Source organism: Callorhinchus milii, unplaced genomic scaffold (assembly GCF_018977255.1).
Source record: "Callorhinchus milii isolate IMCB2004 unplaced genomic scaffold, IMCB_Cmil_1.0 Scaffold6, whole genome shotgun sequence".
NCBI classification, from domain to species: domain Eukaryota; kingdom Metazoa; phylum Chordata; class Chondrichthyes; order Chimaeriformes; family Callorhinchidae; genus Callorhinchus; species Callorhinchus milii.
The window spans coordinates 1,350,585-1,371,584 of record NW_024704747.1 but is presented as its reverse complement, the minus strand read 5'-3'; the positions used below and the strand labels follow the sequence as shown (position 1 = coordinate 1,371,584).

Genomic DNA, 21,000 nt, shown 5'->3' with positions numbered 1-21,000 from the left:
TAGGGAGCCGGTTGTAAGTCAACTAGCAGAATGCATTCTGTCGAGGCACTGTATCAAATGCAAGCACTACCCTACCTGGAGGACACTATATTAAATGCAAGTTGTTGATATTTATAGCTTCATATATTATAACCTCACGTAAATCAGTTGGGACCATACATTTAATATGGCTGATGCACTGTATGAGTTGTAAAACCCTGCAGGCAATTGCTCACAGGAATATCCCACAAACAGTCATGGATTATTGACCCAAGTACTTTTACGGGGTTGTTATCACAAAGCGATCAGCCAACTTGGCTGACAACAAGGTTACTGGTGTCACAGCTTTGAAACGTCCCCTGATCTGCAAGGCTATATAAATGTAACTTGGTGGTGGTTGTATCGCTTAAGTAAAGAGGTACGTGGAGAAAAAAAACACATAATCACTAATTGACTCACATTAATTTATCGTTCTCATCTTTCCTCTTCACTGCTTCGTAGCCAGTGGTTGAAAGTGAAACTTTCAGTCTGAAACTCTGAAGCAAACAAACTGAAGAGAGAAAATGAGGCTGTGATTTCTCTGATCTCTGGATTAGCTTTTCTCTCTCTCTCTCTCTCTCTATCTCTGAGTTTTGCAAAACTTTGCAGTCCATAAATAACTTGGTTTCCAATCGAAGGGCTTCTTGGAATGCACTAAACTGGATTGGCAGAGGCTGGAGATTCAAAGGGAGAGTAATTGAGAGGAGCCTTTTGAACGCACTGGTTGATTTGGAAGTTCCCCTCCACAGCTCTGTGATGGCTTTGGGTTTGGCTGCTGGTCGCTCACTCAGGGCAGCCTTTGCCCCGAATTTCCAGGGATTTGGATTGCGCTACAGATCCAGCGTTCGCGCCGCTGCTGAACATGATCTGGACGTGCGACCGACCCCGCTGAAAACTATTCAGGATCTCCCAGGTTACGGTCTGCTGACTGGCATCTACTGGAACATTCTGAGAGGCTACTTATTGAAAACGCACGAATTGCAGGTAAGAGATGGAAACGGAGAGGGAGAGAGAGGTGTTGGGGTGATTTGGGAACGATACGCAGACAGAGAAACAGTTGGGTAACAAGACAGTGGGAGAGAGAGAGAAATAGAGAGAAAGACTTGGGGAACGAGAACGAAGATTAGAGAAGTTATGTAACAAGACAGACAGAATTCTAGAGAAGGGTTTGAGTGGCAAACAAGTTTGGCGACCAAGAAGCAGAGAGAGAGAGAGAGAGAGTAGGTTTGAGTAACAAGGCAGAGAGAGCGAGAGAAAGAGACACCAAGACCGAGAGAGAGAAAGGTTTCAGTAACAAGACACACAGAGAGAGAAACCAAGACAGAGGGAGAGAAAGGTTTCAGATACAAGCAGAGAAAGAGACAAAGGTATGTGAACAAGACAGAGAGAGAGAAGGTTTGGGTAACGAGTGTTTGACCGTCCCTTTGGTCATCTTTGTTCGCTTTATTTCTTAAGAGGAATGTGCTCCAGTAGATTGAGTAATAATCCTTATATTTGATACAACGCCTTATCACTTCATCTCAAAGCGCTTCACAGAATACACTGTAAAGTGGGCTGAATGTGTCTTTTATGTGCGAAATGTAGATCGGAACGAAATACCCTCAGGCAAGTGTCATTTAATTCCGAAGAATAATGTTAATTCTCTCTGAGCTTCTCTCTCTTTGTCTCTCTCTCTCTCAACACCCCATGCAGGCATGCACCTTGACAGCCAACTTGCATTCAGCAAAGTCCTGTAAACAGCCAGGAGGTCAATGGCTGGATTACTGCGGAGGATTGTTGACCAGCACAGAAAGAATTCTAGAGAATTAGAAAGAGAGGTGGAGGATACAGGGAGAGTTGTGTCAGTGACCTCTTGACTACAGAGGTTACTAACCCTGTGTTAAACTGTTTATTTAGTTTGCGGGATGCTATGCTCCATATTCACCAAACCAGTCTGCAATTTCCATTAATGATATCTGCACAAAAACACCTGAAATTTATTATACAATGAGAGACTGGGGGGCACTCCGCTAAACGTGACTGTTTTGCTTACTGAATTATGCAGAGTATTATGCGCCAGTTGGCAAGACTTTGTTGTCATCCACATGGGGTCAACTTCCACATGTATGCGGATGACAGCCAACTCTATCTTTCTGCCTCCACCCTCAACTCCAGGACCACCGCTGTCCTGACAGACTGCCTGTCGGACATCAAGTCCTGGACGAGGGCAAACGTCCAACAGTGAACAAGACTTGAGGCCCTCCTGAATGGCTCGCGCCAGCGCCTCTGCACCTCAGGCTCTGGCAGCATCAACCTCCATGGTTGCAAACTACAACTCACCAAGCCAGTCAGGAACCTAGGGATCTTGTTCAACCCTCAACTGTCTTTCCTGAACGCCTCGCCCTCTCCTTAACCTCCGTCTCAAAGCCCTACTCTACGACCATGCCATTGGTCACTCCCCCTTCCCCTCCCTTCCCTTCTCCCCCCTGACCCCAGCTAGGGTCTGAGATGCTGTCCAACGCCTTGGGACATCCTCCCGACGTGAAAGGCGCTATACGAATGCAATCTTGTTGTTGTTGGAGTGGAGAAGAGTGCAGTCAGCCTGGCTCGGTGGTAGCGCTCTCACCTCTGGATCAGAAGGTTGTGGGTTCAATCCCCCACATCGGCACCTGAACTCACACAGGGAGTTGCACTTCACAGAATATACTCTTAGAGTGGATTGACTATGTATTTTCTGGGCGAAACGCGGCAGCCAATTGCACAGAGCAGTGAAAGGCCAAAGAAAGGTTTTGCCCTAACCAGGAATCAAACCGGGCTCCTATTGCTTGCGAGCCGTGCGCTCTAACCAATACACCACGGGAATCCAATATATATATGTGTATATATATATATATATGGTGTAATTTTGTGACATTTCATAAGAGAAGTGATGTGATATTTAGGACATCATTTCTGATAATCATTTTTTGTATTATTATTGTTTACATAGACAGAATTACATAGAATATGCAGCATAGAAACAGGCCATTCGGCCCAACTGGTCTATGCCAGCATTTATGCTCCACGTGAGCCTCCTCCTGCCTTTCCTTAACTAAGCCTATGAACATAACCTTCTAAATTATTATTTGATGCCGATGTGTCTCTCTCTCTCTCCCCTTTTATTGCCTCTGTCCCTTCCTCCCACTGAAGATTGTGCACAAGGAGATCTTTGGGCCTATATGGAAATCCCAATTTGGGCCCTTGATTGTGATCAACGTAGCCAATGCGGAGCTGATCGAGCAGATCCTGCGACAGGAGGGCAAGTACCCTCTCCGGTCATACATGCCACATTGGCGAGAGTACAGGGAGCTCCGTGGACATGCTTATGGCCCACTTTGCGAGTGAGTATTGCTTGCAGACTTTTCTTGGTTCTCTGGAACTCCATCCCTGAATCCAACCGCCTTGCACCCACCCCTCACCTCCTTCAAGGTCCAATTTTTTTGTGTGGTAACACTCCAATGCCCTCCCCGCTAGACTCCCCAGCTCCACTACCCACAAAATTGAGCTAATCCAAAATTCCGCCGTCCACATGTTGATCCGTACTACCCCGACATGAAAGGAACTAAACAAACGTCATTTTATATTGTATTGTGCTAAACTCCATATTCCTATCATACTCACCAGGCTCCACAGGCTCCCTACCACAAAACAGATCAGAATTACACAGAATATACAGCACAGAAAGTGGTCATTCGGCCCATCTAGTCTATGCCGGTGTTTATGTTCTACATGAGCTTCCTCCTGCCCTTCCTCAAGCCTTCAAGCATAATCTTCTATTCTTTTCTCCCTCATGTACCTATCTAGCTTCCCCTTAAATACATCTATGCTATTCACCTCAAATACTCCTTGTGGCAGCAAGTTCCACTTTGCCACCACTCTCCGGGTAAAGAAGTTTCTTGTGACTTCCCTATTTGATTTACTTATCAAGATACTCGTATTCAAATACCTTAATTCCCTGGCCCCTCCTTACCTCTCCAACCTTTTTATCCCACAACCCATTGCCTCCGCTCGACTAGCTCCAGCCTCCTACTTGTCCCTCGTCCACTCTACTCAACCGTGCTTTCAGCCACTAAGCCCCGAAACTCTGGAACTCTCTCCCTCAATCCCTCCGCCTGGCCCCCTCCTTAATCCATCTTCTCTTTACGGGGGAGGGGAGGGGAGGGTAATAGTCCCTCTTAATAATAATAATTTTTAAAAATGTGGTCACTCAATCCACAACTGTTTGTGGGACACCGCCGTGTGCAATTAAGTACCGAGTTACACCCAAAGAATATACAGTCACTACACTTTACATTATATTCTGTGAAGAGCTCTGCGACGTCTCATCAAATGGTGGGGGGGGGGGGGGGAGCGAGGATTTTGCATGTCATAATCCATCCCTCAGACTGTGGTTCAAGCAAGAGTGTCACTACTGCGCAGATCGTCAATAGAAGCAGTTGTGTGTGAATGTTGCTTGGCTCCAGGTACGGGCTGAAATGGTACCAGATGCGCAGGATGCTGAACCCCAAGCTGCTGCAACCGAAGGCGGTGATAAACTACGCCCCGGCCATCAACGAGGTGGTCAGCGACTTTGTCAAAAAGATCGAGAGACTGAGAGAGAGCCAGGGAGACGGCGTAACAGTGAAGGATCTCTCCAACGAATTGTACAAGTTTGCTTTCGAAGGTACCTACATAATAATCATAATAATCCTTGCGTTTGATACAGGTGGGGGTGGTGGTGTGTTGGTGGGGGGGTGGGGAGGGGGCATGGAGTAACTTTAAGTGACCTAGTAACGGATTTTGTCTCCGCGCTCTCCACAGCGATCACTATGGTGCTCTTTGGGACGAGGATTGGATGCCTGGCGGATAACGTGCCCCAGGAGACCCAGAACTTCATCAGTGCCGTGGGAGAGATGTTTCACCTCTCAGCCATTTTGATCTTCTTCCCCAAAGCCATGTGGCCATACCTGTCCATTTGGAAGAAGTTTGTGAAGGCCTGGGACTATCTGTTTTTTGTGGGTGAGGCGCTGTGTTACTCACTATTCTGATCCCGTTCCACCCACCCCACTATCATCCACCCATCCCCAAATCCAGGGAGAGCTCTTGTTTTTTGGTTCGCCAGGGGGTGGGGTGGGAGAGAAACAGAGAGAGAGAGAGAGAGAGAGAGAGAAACAAAGGGAGAGAAAGAGAGTTAAACCATATTCTTAGTCACCTTGTCCATGAGTTCATAGCTGAGAAAGAGTGAGAGAGGGAAAGAGAAATCGAGAGAGAGACAGAGAGGGTGTGAGAGAGAGAGAGAGAGAGAGAGAGAAAGAGAGAGAGAGAGTGAATAATCCTTGCATTTTGATATTGCATCTTATCACGTCTTCTAACGTGAACAAAATCCCAACGTGAGTGAATCCAGCTTGTTCCTTTCTGCTCTTTCCAAATGTTACAGCCAAGAAACTGGTGGACAAGAAAATCGCCCAGATCGAGGAGTGGAGAGCTCAGGGGCTGCCACTGGAGGACGGGTATCTCATTCACCTCCTGTCCAACAACAAAATGACCCCCATCGAAATCTACGGCAGCCTGACTGAGCTCTTGTTGGCCGGCGTGGATACAGTAAGATCCTTAACCTCCTCAATACAAGCCGTCAGTTTCTCCCAGAAAAGATACACAGTCACTACGCTTTACAGTATACCCTGGGAACTGCAGTGAATGTCTCAACAACAACAACAAATTACAATCAGCGATTTGGACCCGAGATGGGGGTTGGGATCAGAAGGGGGTGGAGGGTAGTGACCCAAAGATTGGTCGAAGAGGAGAGTCTTGAGACGCATCTTGAAGCAAGCGAGGGAGACTTCTCAAAGACCTGATAAGATACTAAATCAAATGCAAGGATTATCATTGTTATTATTCTTATTCCTCCTAAACCTCGCTGTGTTTCAGACGTCCAACACAATTTCCTGGGCGCTGTATAACCTGGCACGAGAGGCCAGTATCCAGGATAAGCTGTACACAGAGATCTCAAGCTTGCATCCTGGGGAACAGATCCCCACCACCAGCGACTTCAGCAAAATGCCTCTGCTAAAGGCCACCATCAAGGAGACACTGCGGTAAGACCAGGGGCTCGGGGGGGTGGAGAGAGATCCTCACGCTATTAGTAATAATAATAGTCTTCGAGTCGCCTCAAAGGGCTTCACAGAATATACCGTAGAGTGAATTCACTGTATGTTTTGTGGGCGAAACGCGGCAGCCAGTTGCGCACGGCAGCGTCCCAATCATGGATTGAGTGACCAAATTATTATTTTTTATAAGGAATTATTAACCCCAGAAAAGCGATCCGCCGATCGACTAACTTACCACTGGGTAAACAGAGGAGTAAGGAACTCTGCCCAACATTTTGCCCTGCCATCTCTCCCCCACCCCCGGAATCAAGCACAGGTGTTTTGCTCGTTGGGATGTCCTCCCGAAAGATGCTATCTAAATACATATTGTTGATTGTCAAGGTTGGGATGATCTGGAACTCACAACCCTTTGAACCCAAGGACTAACAACCGAGACAGGCTGACATTTCGGCTTCTCCCGTGTTGTTGGTAATGATGTGAAGCTTTCGGTTCATTACAGGATGTACCCAGTTGTGCCTGGGAACGCCCGGGTCACAGTGGACAAGGAGGTGGTGGTTGGAGATTATTGTTTCCCTCAAAACGTGAGTGAAATTTACAGCAAAGTATTACAGAATGAATGATACGATTTGGGCTGAAGCAGACAGCCCACACACCACCTCCCCATAAATTTACTCCATTAGAGTTTCTTGAGGGCAGAACCTTCCAACGCAACTGTCTCACAAATCTCCTGCAGATTGCCCGGGAATCAAACCTGGCCCCTCTCGCTTGCAAGCGAAGGCGCTAACTGCTATGCTACGAGACTCCAATATACTGTAGGACATACTGTGGATTTTGTGGGCAAGAGATTGAGATGAGATCGAATGGGTTGAACCACTGTTGTGATTGTTGGGGTGGTGGGGGCGCGTGGGGTGGGATGAGGGAGAGCGATAGCCGCGACAGGCACTAATTCCCGTTGTCCAACACAGACCCTCTTCCACTTGTGCCACTACGCCGTCTCGTACGAGGACTGTAACTTCGCGGAGCCTCAAAGATTCAAGCCGGAACGCTGGCTGGAGAGCAAGAAGCAACATCCCTTCTCCTCCATCCCGTTCGGCTTCGGGTTACGGACCTGCATAGGCAAGCGAGTGGCCGAGCTGGAGATGTACTCTGTGCTAAGCACGGTAAGAGACACAGAAGCCTGTGCGTTGGGAGACTTCCTCTTTAATAGATACCTGGGACTTAAGGGACTTCCCTTTTAATAGGTACCCGCCATACTTAAAGTCCACTTCATAGAATGATAAGAGTCTTACAGGACAGAAGGAGGCCATTCGGCCCATCGTGCTTTTTGCCGGGCGCTGTGTAAATGTTACGTCAACACTATTGTTGCTTCTACCACCCTTTCTGGCAGGAACTTCCAAACTATAACAACTCTGGGTAAAAAAATTGTATCCTCAGCTCCCCTCTGGTTACCAACCCACCCGCGGTGGAAACAGTTTCTCCCCTATCTACTCTTATCAAAACCCCTCATAATTTTGAACATCTCGATTAAATCTCCCCTCAACCTTCTCTCAATGTCAACAGCTATTTTTAATTGACAGTTAATCCTGTCTCTCTTTCTCTCTCTGTTATACGTGTAGCTGATAAATCGCTTCGAAGTGAGGCCGGATCCTTCCAGAAAAAGAATAACGGCGAAAACCAGGACACTGCTCTGCCCAGGCGACACCATGAACCTGCAGTTTATTGATAGGAGATAAGACCATAGGAGCAGTAGGCCATTCGGCCCCTCGAGCCTGCCCACCATTTAATAAGATCATGGCTGATCTTCTAACCTAATTCTATTTACCCGCCCTGTCCCCATATCCCTTAATCCCTCTATCCTTTAGAAATCTATCAATCTCAGTCTTGAATATGGAATCAACCTCGTGAATCTAACCTGCACCCCCTCTAAGGCGAGTATGTCCTTTCTTAAATGTGGTCTCACCAAGGCCTTATACAACTGCAGCAAGATTTCCCTACTCTTGTACTCTAACCCTTTTGCAACGATCACCAACATGGCATTAGCCTTCCTAGTTGCTGCTGCACCTGCAAACTAACTTTTTTATGACTGATGTACAAGGACACCCAAATCCCTCTGAACACTAACACTACCCGGTCTCTCTCCCTCTAGAAAATAATCTGCTTTTCTATTTTTACTACCTAGGAGAATAACTTCACGTTACACTTTATCTGCCACCCTCTTGCCCACTCACCTCGCCTCTCTATTTCCCTTTGCATTCTTTGTGTGTCATCCTCACAGCTCACGCTCCCACCTATCCTCGTATCGTAGATGAACAGTTCATGGGTTGGAGGTGGGGGAATGGGCCACTCTGTCCCTGACGTCTCAATGAAGGTGAAACGGGGGTGGGGTGTGTGCGCGGGGGGGGGGGGGGTGATTTGATGCTGTCCTTATCCTGGAATCGCCTGAGAAATTCCACAGGAGTGTATCCGTCTGCAATAAACAACAATAAACTGCACTTATATAGCGCCCTCCATGTGGGGAATTCTCAAGAGCACTTAACAGTGACGGAGCCCAACTCCAAGCCGGTGTGGGGGCGGGGTGGGTGGGGAGTGGAGCCCGGTCGAAGAGGAGGGTTTTCAGGCGGGACTTGAAAAAGGGGAGCGGGCAAGGCGGAGGTATTGAGGGAGAGTGTTCCAGAGTTTCGGGGCGCAGTGGCTGAAAGCACGACCTCCGATGGTGGGGCAGAGGGTGCGAGGGACAAGCAGGAGCTGGGGCCAGTCGAGCGGAGGCGCCGGGTGGTGGAGTGAGGAGGTCGGAGAGGTGCCAGGGAGTGAAGAGATTTGAACAGGAGTTTGAGGATCTTGAAGTCGACCGTTCGGTGATGGGGAGCCAGTGGAGCCGGGGCCAGAACTGGGGAGATGTGGGGACGGTGTTTGATTGGGGAGATTGGGGACAGTATGCGGGTGTCAGAGTCTAAATGAGCTGATCTTTTGAATAGTGGAGCTGGGGAGACCGGCGAGGAGGGGGTTTGGAGTATCGAAGCGGGAGGTGAGAATCCCATGCACGAGGGTTTCGGCTGCATCCGGGGTAAGGTACGGTTGGAGGCGGGCAATGTGGCGGAGGTGGAAGCAGGCGGTCCTGGTCAAGGAAGGGTATGTTTGAAACGGAACAGAAAGAGAGGCAGAGACAGTGAGGGTTTGCATGTTGCCTCTTTATTACACAGACACGGCCTTTACTACTGGAAAGCTCCTCAATGCAGTGTCCGCCCCACGAAGGAGTTTCTTTAGCCCATTGCCTCCGTTGACTCATTGTCACGTTAGATCCGGTGCTTATCTCGTCAACATCAACAACAAATGACGTTTACATGGCGTCTTTCAGGTCGGGAGGACGTCCCAAGGCGCTGGGCAGTCAAGGGTTTGGATCCGAGCTGGGGGTTGAGATCAGGCAGGAGGTGGAGGGATGCGTCTAAAAACTGCAACTCCCGAGTTGTCAATGTTTTCCCCTCTGTGAATGAACTCTCTACCCAGCCCCGGAAGGCCAGGATTGTGTCTCTCCGCTCGCTAACTAACTGAGTGGAGAGGGCCATCTTCCTACGACAGCCCTCACTAAAGGTGGGTTTTCGAACCCATAAGCCAAGCGAAAGGCCGAGCCTGGTTCTGGCTGAGGTGTGGGCGTGCTCCCGGGTTGCCTGTCTGGGGCTTTCGATCGCCGACTCACTCACTTCCTGTCCACGAACTGCAGATTGATGGGTTTTCCCGGCGTCAGGAGGCCGTGAGTCTTGGCGTGGACGGTCCCGGTTGTGGGGTCCAGCTTGATCTCAAAGGCCTGCAGAAGCTAGATAGAAACATTAGGAATTGCTGGGCAAAACAACAACTTGCATTTACACAGCACCCCTCAAGCAGGGAAGTGCCCCAGAGCCGGGGGTGGGTGACAGTAGGCACTGGTCGAAGAGGAAGGTCTTCAGGCGCGACCTGAAGATGGTGAAGGAGGAGACGAGCCAGAGGGATAGAGGGAGAGCAAAGTGGCTGAAAGTGTGGCCGACGACTGGCGGGGATGACGGACAAGCAGGAGGTCAGAGCCACTCAGTTACCCCACCCAACCCTACACTCACTCTGGGATCCCCAAGCCTTGGCTATTGCCTACTTAATATAATACCAAGAGCTACCATCAACTGCCTTTTCTTCCCCACATTCAAGCCATGACCGGCTGGCTCTGCCTTCCCTCACCTCCGTAACATCGCCCGACACCACCACTACCTCACCCCTGCCAACCCGCCCGCTCCTTCCGCTCAGCCGGCTCTGGCCTGTTCCACGTCAACAACCCACCCGCCCCACCATTGGCAGGAGAGCCTTCAGCCACTCTGCCCCCAACCTCTATACAAATGTAATCTTGTTGTTGTAATAATAATAATAATCCTTGCATTTGATATAGAGTCTTATCACGTCGTTGAGACATCTCAAAGCGCTTCACAGAATATATTGTAAAGTGGAGTGACTGTAGTTTTGTGGGCAAAAATTGTGCCTTATTGGGACTTGGGTGAGCAGAGTGTGTCTCTTTGGGGGACATGATTTGGCGGCACTCTCAGGAGTTCAGTTTGAGGCGGGGGGGTGGGGGGGTTTATTAAGCGTGGTGATGGGTTTGTGCGTGTGCCAGATACCCATCTGACCAAAGCCACGACTGACCCAATTCCATGGGGAAAGGAAGCGAGGGTTTCAGGGGAGGCTTTACCTGGATGAGAGCGAGGTGAATCTCCAGTTCTGCGATCCTCTTCCCCACACAGCTCCGCACCCCGTAGCCGAAGGGGATGGAGCTGAAGTTCTCCAGTCTCTCTGTGTGGCTCTTGCGAAGCCAACGTTCTGGACGGAACTCTCCAGCTCCCTCGAAGACCTTGTCGTCATGAGAGGTGGAGTAATGGCACAGAGCCAGCTGCGTCTGAAGACGAAGATATTAAAAAAAAATTGCGCTTGTACACAATCACATCAACCGCTCTGCCCACAGCAATGTCCCCCCTACACCCCAGGCAACTACAGGAGAACGAATCAAGGCTGATGTTTTATTATTGTTACTACTAATAATAATCCTTGCACTTGATATTGCGCCTTATCACGTCGAGACATCTCAAAGAGCTTCGCAGAATATACTGCAAAGCGAATTGACTATATTTTTTTCGTCAAAATGCAATGCCAATTGCATACAGCAGTGGCCGACAAACAGTCATGGATTAAGTGACCACATCATTATGTTTTGAAGGGATTTTTACCCCGCCAATCGACTAACAAACCGTGTTCCTACTTACTTGTGGATAAACAGAGGGGTGTGGAGTAAGGAAATTTGATTAAGGTTTCGCCCTGCCTTGGAATCAAACCTGGGTCCTCTCGCTCGCGAGTCGAGTGCTCTAACCACTACACCACGGGACTCCACTAAAGGAAAAAACTCTTTAAATTGGGCAGATATCTGGGGAGGGGAGGTTTTAGGGGTGTGGTCGTGGGGCATTGTCATATAATCTAACGAGGATGTAAGGATGTTCCACAAAGACTTTCTCTCACCCCCTTTGGAATGAAGTAACCTCCCACGACCATGTCCTTCTGTGTCACTCGCCCATTACCAGGGAGAACTGGAAACATCCTGAGGATGATAACAACAACAACAACATGACATTTACACGGCGCCTTTCAGGTCGGGAGGATGTTCCAAGGCGTTGGACAGACAAGGATTTGGACCTGAGCTGGGTGTTGGGATCAGGAGCGGCGGAGGGCAAGGAGGGCAGGAGAGTGGCTGAAGGCATGGTGGAAGAGGAAGGTCTTGAGATGGGGCTTGAAGAAGGCAATGGAGAGGGCGAGGCAGAGGGACTGTAGGATGGAGGCAGCTGAAGAGAGTGGGTGAAAGGGGGAAAAGATGGCTCCCCTTCCACCCTTGCTCAATGTCCAACCCCATCCCTGTAAAGCTGTCTGAGACGTTACCCTATATTGAAGGCCGCTACATAAATAAAAGTTGTGGTTTGTCTTGAGACATTAAGGAGGAAGGAGAGAGTTGGAAGGACTTGGTGGGGGGGGGGGGGGGGGGGTAAGGCACAGATTGGTGTAATGTTGATCAATTTCAGTTTGGCTGCAAATGATGGGGAAAGCTCCCAGAGGAATTGGCCAGATTTGAGGGCAAATAGTCACCAGGGATTTTGGCAGCTCACGGCTGCTGGCCATTGCTGGAGACACACATGTGGTCAAGTGTGTTTTCCCCTTATCTTTGCAACTTAACCCCACTCCCAACCCGGCCTCATTGCCCCTTCTTCACCCCCGCCACCCCATCCTCGTTCAACACCCACTGGCTCCCCATTCTCCAACGGATCAATACTTACCAATAACAATTTTTAAAAGTCCTCGTTTGATCTTTCAAAAGCGCTTCCAATTTAAGACGGATTCGAAAAACATCGCCCCCCCCACCCTCCCTCCCCCAATTTATTCTGATTTTTTTAAGACAAAACACTATGCACGCTGAAACATTGTGCCTTATCACGTCGTCGAGACATCTCGAAGCACTTCACAGAATATACCGGCAAAGTAAATGGACTGAGTGACCAAAGACCAGGTGGAAATTTGGGTGTGTTTTGACCAAATGCTTACCGCAGAGTCTCTTTGAGCACCCCACGGATCAGAGGCAGTTTGGACAAGTCCTCGGATGTGGGGATGGTGTGTGCTCCGAGGTTCCGGACTACCTCCTTGTGGACCGCACTTTGTACGTTAGGGTTTTTAGCCAGTAGGTAAGCACTCCACGACAGCGTGAAGGAGGTCTGTAACACACACAGACACACACACATACACACACACCCAGACGCACACCGGCCCACATACGTACACATGCAGACACAGGCATAAACAACAAACACGGTGATCGTAATAATCCTTGCATCTGATACAGCGCCTTATCACATCGTTGAGACGTCCCAAAGCGCTTCGCGGAATGTTTTGTGAAGTGGAGTGACTGTCTATTTTGTGGGCGTAACACGGCAGCCAATTGTGCACAGCAGCGTCCCCACAAACAGCCGTGGATTAAGTGACCAAATTAGAATATTTTTGAAGGGATTATCACCCCCAGAAAGTGACTCGCCAATCGATTAACAACCGGGTTCCTACTTACTGCTTGGTAAACGGAGGCGTGTGTGTGTGTGGGTGTGTGGAGTAAGGAAAATTGCGTAATGTTTCGCCCCGCTAGAAATTGAACTCAACTCCTTTGGCTTGTGAGGGGAGTGCTCTAACCACTGAGCTACAGGTACCTCCACTGTAGTCCTGAACTCACCGTGTCCACCCCAGCCAGCAGCATCTCCGTCATGTTGGCGTAGATCTCCTGCAGCGCCATTTGCTGGTTGACCAGGAGGCAGGTCAGAAGGCCCCCCGTGACCTCAGCCCCTCTCTCCAGCTGCTCATTGATCTCCTTCATCCTCCTGTCCACATGGATCTCACCTGTTTGTGTGGAAGAGAGAGAGAAAGGGGGAGATGGAAACTGACGACCATTTAACTTCAACAACAACTACAGCAAATTGTATTTACACAGCGCCTTTCATCTCGGGAGGACATCCCAAGGCGCCGGACGGTGAAGAATTTGCACAGTGTAGGTGGAAGGATGACCAAAGGCGCAGTCGAAGAGGGAGGTCTTGAGATGGACCTTGAAGGAGGCGAGGGAGGCGGTGAGGTGAAGGGGCTCCGGGATGGAGTTCCAGAGGGTTTGGGGGCAGAAAGGCTGAAAGCTCGACCGACGACGACAGGTTGGTAAGGGTTTAGCAGGGGCAGAGATAGCGAGGAGCAAGACCGTCCAGGGCTTTAAGGGTGAGGACTAGGAACTTGGAACTGGATCCTCTGGGGGGACGCGGGGAGCCAGTGGAGCCGCGTGAGGTGGTGAATCCTTTTATCATTTTAAACACCTCAATCACTTCACCCTTCAAGCCTCTATAAACGCCGGAGCCTTACTGAAGCGGAAGAGGCCATCCCAGGAGCGGCAGAACTCGTCCCAGGGTTTGGGAATGAAGGGCCGGAGCCACTTGGGAATGGTGCCCGCGTACATGGTGGTCTTAAACATGCTGAACATCAGCTCCAGGGCCCTGATGTACTCCTGCGTCTCCTCGGGGATCTCGTTCTCCAGGCAGCCGAGACGGGATTCAAAAAGGATGGTGGCCACACCTGGGGGTGGGAAGAGGTCACAGTTAGCACATCAAGGTCCGGGGAGGAGTGGGGGGGGGCCTGAAATTGTGCACAGCAGCATCTCAAAAACCACTAACAGTCATGGATTGAGTGATAAATTTTTATTGTTATTTTTTTTGAAGGGATTATAACTCACGGAAAGAAATCCGCCAGAGGCGTGGGTGTGTGAGGAATAAGGAAACTTGACTAAGGTTTCACCCTGTCGCCCTGCCCAGGAATCGAAGCCGGGTCCTCTCACCAATACCCCTTACCTTCAACAACAACAACAACAACTTGCATTTATATAGCACCACTCACAGGGTAGGGTCCCAGAGCTCACCTTCCATAGCAAACCTGAAGAAGAGATTGTTGACATGGCTGATGGTTTGGAAGGGGCCGGTCCGACTCTTGACCTCCTTCATCCTGGTGATCAGATCGCTCACCACGTCAGTCATCCCTTTGCTGTACACTGCCACGTCTGTGGGCTTCATGATCTGCTGCTTCAGGGTGCTACGCATTTTGAACCATTCCTCGCCTTCCCTGGAACCAACAGCGAAGAACATCGTTACCCGGGGTTGGGGCAGGGAGGTGGGAAACGATTGTGCATTGATGCTGGATGGTAGGGGAATGGGGGCTTGTTGGACAAACCAGGGGGCTCCTGGGGTCTTAATAATCTCAACAAGATTGCATTTGTATAGAGCCTTTCACGTCGGGAGGACGTCTCAAGGCGCTGGACAGTGTACAGCATTTCAGGCCCGAGCTGAGGTCAGGGGGGGAGAAGGGAGGGGAGGTGAAGGGGGGTGATCGATGGTATGGTTGAAGAGGAGGGTCTTGAGGTGGGACTTGAAGGAAGCTAAGGAGGGTGCGAGGTGGAGTGATTGGGGGATGGAATTCCAGAGGTTGGGGGCAGAGTGGCTGAAGGCTCTCTCGCCAAAGGTGGGGCGGGCGGGTGGGTCGTGGGACATGGAACAGGTCAGAGCCGGCTGAGCAGAGGGAGAGGGCGGGCTGGTAGGGGTTTAGGAGGTCACAGAGGTAGGGTGGGGCGAGGCCATGGAGGGTTTGTAGGTGAGGACCAGGATTTTGAACTGGATCCTCTACAGGATAGGAAGCCAATGGAGTCGGGCGAGAGTGGGGCAGATGGGGTCACGGAGTTTGGTGCGGGAGAGGACACGGGCTGCAGAGTTCTGGATTATCTGCAGTCTGTGGAGGGAGGAGTTGGGAAGGCCGACAAGCCGGGCGTGAACAAGAGCTTCAGCGGCCTGAGGGGTGAGGTAGTGGCGGAGTCGGGCGATGTTACGGAGGTGAGGGAAGGCAAAGCAGGTCATGGATGTCTCTTGCATGTCTTGAATCGACTATGATCTCTATTTACTGCTGGTAAACAGAGGTGTGTGTGTGTGAAGTAAGGAAACTTGCCTAAGGTTTCTCCATGACCTGCCCGTGAATCAAACTCAGGTCCTCTCGCTTGCGAGGCGAGGGCTCTAACCACTGAGCTACAGGACTCCACACGTCTGACTGCCTAAACAGGACACAGGTGGGGAGTTCGGTTTGACATCTCGCCTGAAGGACGGCGCCTCCGCACAATGCGACACTCTCTCCCCCCACTGCGCTGCGCTGGAGCATCAGCCTGGACCACGAGCTCAGAGTACCCCGATGTAGGGGCTTGTACCCACAACCTTCTGATTCGGTGGCGAGAGATAGAGAGAGAGTGCTACCGACTGAGCCATGGTGTCCCTGAGCCCCCGATCGCTACTCACGCAGATATCAGTCCCGTGGCCCTCCCTCGTGTCTCTCGGTACTCCTGCCAGGACTCCATGTTGGCTCTCTGAGGTGCCCTGCCCTCCGCCCGCAGGACCTGGGCCACCATGTCTTGATCCGCAATGGACACCACAAACTGGGGCCCAAAGCGTGACTTGAAGATCTTGCCGTATTGCTGGGTGTGCTTGAGCTGAGAACAGAGAGGCTTTTGTTTGTGAAGTCGCTGGTGTGGTGTAATGCACACTCTGGCCACCCTTGGGCATGGCTTTCATCAACCTCAAATAATTATTATTATTGTTGTTATACTCAGCTGTTAATAATAATCCTTGCCATCGCTACAGCAACCATATCACTTCGTCGAGACGTCTCAAAGGCTTTCTCAGTATATACTGTAGAGTGTAGTGACTGTGCATTTTGTGGACACAACGCAGCAGCCAATTGCACATAGGAGCGTCTCCACAAACCAGTCCTGGGTTGAGTGATTTTCAGATTGCGCCTGAAGACCTTCTTCTTCAACTGTGCTTAAGGTCACCTCCCCTCTCGCCCCCACCCCCCAACACACACACACACACACACACACAGCTTGGAGTCAGTGTTAAGCGCTCCGAGACACACACAAAGGTGCTGTATGCATGCAAAGTTGTCCACCCTGATCATGGGCACAACAAAACCTTCCTTCAAGAAACCTTGCCGCTCTGTGCAAGAAGACAAGAGCCCTGGTCTGTGTAAGTCTCCATCCCCGTCCCTAATTGTCGGCGTTGATGTTGTTGTATCAGACAGGAGGGAGAGCCCACGTCTTGCCCTCCTCCCCACCCGCAGCCCAGCAATGACAGGTTCTGTTTGTGCCGCCCGGCTAGCCCTGGGGTGGGTTCCAGGTTCTCACTGAACCAGGGGGATTGACAGAGGCTCGGGGTGGGGGGGGGAATCACTAACATCTCACAGCATGTTCCTTGTGCTGGTTAGAGGCCCTCGTCTCACAAACGAGAAGACCAGGCAGGGCAAAACCTCAGGCAAGTTTCCTTACTCCACACGCCTCTCTTTACCAGCAGTCAGTAGGAACCCGGTTGTTAGTTGATTGGAGGGTAATAATCCCTTACCCCCCAAAAAATGGTTACTCACAATCTACGACTGTTGATAGGTCACTGCTGTGCGCAATTGGCTGCCGTGTGTGGCCCGCAATTCACTTTACAGCTTTTTCTGAGATCGACTTTGAGACGTGTTAAGGATTATTATGGTTAAAGATACATGGAAACTTTTTTTTCTCCATCTCTCCACACCCCACCCCTCCCACCACACGCGCACACACACACACACACACACAATGATACCCATTGTGTTTAAAGGCAGAGATAGAAATTGATAAGCAAAGCATGTTGCCTACTATGCAACCCATGGGTTAGCAACAAGACAGCACAAGTTATTATTTAATCGGAGTTAAGGAGCAGAAAAGAAGCTGTTACTCTGTTAGGTATAAACTATAGACCACCAAGTAGTGGGAAGGAGATAGATGAGCAAATCTGCAGCAGATTTCAGAAAGCTGCAAAACCAATAGAGTAATGACAATGGGGGACTTCAATTATCCTAAAATAGACTGGGAAAATAACAGTGTAAAGGGCAAGGAGGGGGGAGGATTCCTGAAATGTGTGCAGGATAGCTTTCTGGATCATTACGTTTCCAGCCCAACGAGCAACGAAACAGCGCCGGACCCAGTTCTGGGGAATGAAGTGGAGCAAGTGGAATAGGTTTCAGTAGGAGAACATCTGAACAACAGTCATCGCAACATCATCAGGTTTAGAGTATTTACGGTTGCAAATGCTACAAAAAGGGGCAGAGGGATAAACCCGAGAACTACAGGCCAGTCAGCCGAACGTCAGTCGTGGGGAAACTTCTGGAGACCATAACCCGGGACAAAATAAATTTTCACTTAGAAAAATATGGGTTAATAAAGGACAGCCGACACGGATTTTGTTCAAGGCAAATCATGTCTGCCAAACCCGATGAAAGTTTTTTGATGAAGTAACGGAGAGGGCGGATGAAGGGAGTGCAGTTGATGTAGTTGAGATGGATTTTCAAAAGGTTTTTGATAAAGTGCCACATAAGAGACTTGTAAGCAAAATAGAAGCCCCCGGTATGAAAGGCACAATGGCAGCGGATACAGAACTGGGAGACAGAGAGCAGAGAGTGGTGGTGAACGGTTGTTTTTCTGACAGGAGGGAGGGAAGTGGACCACATTGCTGTCCCCCAGTGGTCAGTATTGGGACCACTGTTGTTTTTGATGTTTTTGCTGTCCCAGTGCCTTGGGACATCCTCCCGATGTGAAAGGCGCTATACAAATATAATTTTCTTGTTGTTGTTGTTGATCTATATAAATGACCTGGACTTGGGTATAGGGAGGACAATTTCCAAGTTTGCAGATGATACTGAGCGAGGAGAAGTAGTAAACAGTGAGGAGGATAGTAACAGAATGCAAATGGACATAGACAGACTGGTAACGTGGCAGACACGGGGCAGATGAAGATTAATGTGGATAAATGCAATGTGATGCATTTGGGGAGGAAGAGTGAGGAGAGGCAATATACGCTGATGGGACAATCATACAGGGGGTGAAGGAACAGAGAGACCTGGGGGTCATATGGTAAATCTTTGAAGGAGACAGGACAGGGAGATAAAGCTGTTAAAAAAGCATACGGAATACTAGGGTTTATAAATAGGGGCATAGAATACAAAAGCCAGGCAGTTACGATGGACCTTATACTGGTTAGGGCTTCAGCGAGAGACTGCGTTCAGTTCTGGGCACCACACTTTATGAAGGATAATAATAATAATAATAATAATAATTGAAGGATGTCAAGGCATTGCAGAGGAAGCAAAGCAGATGGTACCAGGAATGAGGGACTTCGGTTATCAGGAGAGGCGAGAGAAGATACGATCATTCTCCTCGGAGCAGAGAAGGTTTAGAGGAGACTTAATAGAAGTTTTCAAAATGATGAGGGGATTCGATCGGGTGAACAAGGAGACACTATTCCCACTGGCGGTGGGTCGGTAACCCGAGGACACCGATTTAAAATAGCTGTTAAAATAAACAGAGAGGAGGCGAGGAGAAATGTTTTCACGCAGCGAGTCGTTGGGATCTGGAATGCATTGCCTGAAAGGCCGGTGGGAACCGATTCAATAGCAACTTTTAAGAGAGAAGTAAATAATTATTTGGGGAGGACAAGTTTGCAAGAGCGGGGAAGTGGGGTTGACTTGGAAGCTCTTCTGAAAGAGACGGCACAGACACCATGGGCCGAATGGCCTCCTTCTGCGCTGTATAATTCTATGAATCTATCTCTGATCAGACTCTGACAAAGGCAGAGAGAGACAGAGAGAGAGAGAGAGAGAGATAGAGAGCTCAACTCTATGAGGCTTGAGATTTAATTGTTAAATATCAACTTATTTTTTCTCTTTTTTAAATTAAAAACAAAATAAAATACAATGGGATAAGCACATTTTTTTTAAAAAGAGGAACTAAGTTTTAACGAACATAACATTAAAATAATAATTTTTTTTTCCGAAGTTTTATTCACCCAAGTTTCAGACTAAGATATTTATATATATATATATTTAAATGAAATAAAATATCTCTAGTCTGGCGCATAAAACACGTACCCTAAATCCTTCGTAAACGACCTTTCCTGCTAACAAAATAAGCACATACATAATCAGGTCAAATCTAAACGACTGTCTTGATTTTCTCTCTGTCTTTTTATTTAAGAGAAACGGTTTTAAGAACAAAACGTTGAACAGAAAAGGTTTTAAAGTTTAAACAGAACGTTTTGGAGAAAAAGTTTATAGAGAACAAGTTTAAAGGGACAGGTTTTAAAGCAAAAGAACAACACGTCTTTCGAAGAGGAAGGTTTAATGTCAGCAAAAGTTGTCAAAGNAAAAAAAAAGGTTTTATTTAAGAGAGCGTTTTTTTTCAAGAGAAAAGGTTTTCGCAAACGTTGCTTTTGTGCAGAAAGAAAACTAAAAAGTTTTCACCGGTTTAATCCTGGCTCCAGTTCCCGGTGATCTGATTTCCTTTGTATTACTTACCTGAATGTCATGGATTCTGCTGAATCCGTCTCTCCAAAAGAACTCTATCAAGTTGTTCATCGTGCTGGGGCCAGGCATTTCTGCTAAAGTCTTCACGCTTTCTCCCTGCCTTGAGGAATTCTGCAAAACCATCTCACATTCCCCCACACCTTTTGTCTGCTCTGGCTCTCCTGCCTTGAGGTTAGATGCCAAGGTTCGACCCCTAGTCATCAAGTCCCTTTTGCCTGTAACATTTCTCACCAGGTAAATGCCAAAGCGAGACATTTATCCCCCTTTTTTTTGTCTCTCTCTCTCTCTCTCTCTCTCTCTCTCGCTTTCCCTGGACTTGAATGCAGCAACCCGAACCGAACCGAACCAAACTGTGTTCCTCACCTTCTCTCACACAAAAAAAAACTGTTCCCACTGTAGCTTGTTCTTTCCCTTTCTTCCTATTAAAGCCTCCCCTTTGATCTTCAATTTCACATCTCAAGATCACATTCCCAACTCCTCCCAGAGATTTAAAATTGGCTTATTCCCTCTCCATACTTACCCCCCTCCCTCCCTCTCTCCCTCCCTCCCTCCCTCCCCCATCCATCCACAGAATTGCCAAGCGCGGATAATATACTGCATTCGCTAGAGATTCGCTAACTCTAGCAATTCTTCTGCCAACTTTTTTGACAAAATAGATAGTTGTTTTCTCCTCTCCCCCCTCGTAGAAATGTTTTGCTAGCCTTTGTAACTTTATGTGTGTGTGTGTGTGGGGGGGGGGGGGGTGGGGGGGGTGATGGTGTAAATCACGTCTTCGAGACGTCTCAAAGCGCTTCACAGAATATACTGTAAAGTGAATTAACTGTGTGTTTTGTGGGCAAAGTACGGCAGCCAATTGCGCACAGCAGCGTCCCCGCAAACAGTGGTGGGTTGAGCG

General features: G+C 48.9%; 2 protein-coding genes across 3 annotated transcripts; one reads left to right on the top strand and one right to left on the bottom strand.

Annotated features, from left to right (window-relative positions):
* Positions 1 to 316: 316 nt before the first annotated feature.
* Positions 317 to 7,916, top strand: si:dkey-91i10.3 (cytochrome P450). The gene is made up of 10 exons (XM_007909260.2): positions 317 to 397; positions 768 to 1,002; positions 3,187 to 3,377; positions 4,500 to 4,699; positions 4,837 to 5,034; positions 5,453 to 5,616; positions 5,944 to 6,110; positions 6,622 to 6,703; positions 7,088 to 7,282; positions 7,739 to 7,916. Exons 2-10 carry the CDS (start codon positions 775 to 777, stop codon positions 7,853 to 7,855), a joined length of 1,542 nt encoding a protein of 513 aa, XP_007907451.2. The 5' UTR covers positions 317 to 397; positions 768 to 774; the 3' UTR covers positions 7,856 to 7,916.
* A 1,577-nt stretch (positions 7,917 to 9,493) lies between these two features.
* On the bottom strand, positions 9,494 to 20,623 carry LOC103189034 (cytochrome P450 27C1). 2 transcript variants are annotated; one of them, XM_042336329.1, is made up of 9 exons: positions 20,097 to 20,623; positions 16,022 to 16,212; positions 14,608 to 14,807; positions 14,058 to 14,267; positions 13,390 to 13,553; positions 12,717 to 12,883; positions 11,646 to 11,724; positions 10,828 to 11,031; positions 9,494 to 9,933 (listed from the first exon to the last, which is right to left on the bottom strand). In XM_042336329.1, exons 1-9 carry the CDS (start codon positions 20,358 to 20,360, stop codon positions 9,817 to 9,819), a joined length of 1,596 nt encoding a protein of 531 aa, XP_042192263.1. In that variant the 5' UTR covers positions 20,361 to 20,623; the 3' UTR covers positions 9,494 to 9,816. The 2 variants fall into 2 exon arrangements, with proteins under 2 accessions (XP_042192263.1, XP_042192264.1); XM_042336330.1 differs by lacking the exon at positions 20,097 to 20,623 and adding an exon at positions 18,771 to 18,830.
* Between the last annotated feature and the right edge of the window lie 377 nt (positions 20,624 to 21,000).

What these genes read in the sequence shown, in the direction of transcription:
- si:dkey-91i10.3 (XM_007909260.2), top strand. Translation starts at nt 775, where the DNA reads ATGGCTTTGGGTTTGGCTGCTGGTCGCTCACTCAGGGCAGCCTTTGCC. An exon ending in GCTTATGGCCCACTTTGCGA is followed by an intron (nt 3,378 to 4,499) that starts GTGAGTATTGCT and finishes GCTTGGCTCCAG; the next exon opens with GTACGGGCTGAAATGGTACC. An exon ending in TGTACTCTGTGCTAAGCACG is followed by an intron (nt 7,283 to 7,738) that starts GTAAGAGACACA and finishes TTATACGTGTAG; the next exon opens with CTGATAAATCGCTTCGAAGT.
- LOC103189034 (XM_042336329.1), bottom strand. Translation starts at nt 20,360, where the DNA reads ATGTCTCGCTTTGGCATTTACCTGGTGAGAAATGTTACAGGCAAAAGG. An exon ending in TGCTGGCTGGGGTGGACACG is followed by an intron (nt 12,884 to 13,389) that starts GTGAGTTCAGGA and finishes TGTGTGTTACAG; the next exon opens with ACCTCCTTCACGCTGTCGTG. An exon ending in TTCACCTCGCTCTCATCCAG is followed by an intron (nt 9,934 to 10,827) that starts GTAAAGCCTCCC and finishes GTTTCTATCTAG; the next exon opens with CTTCTGCAGGCCTTTGAGAT.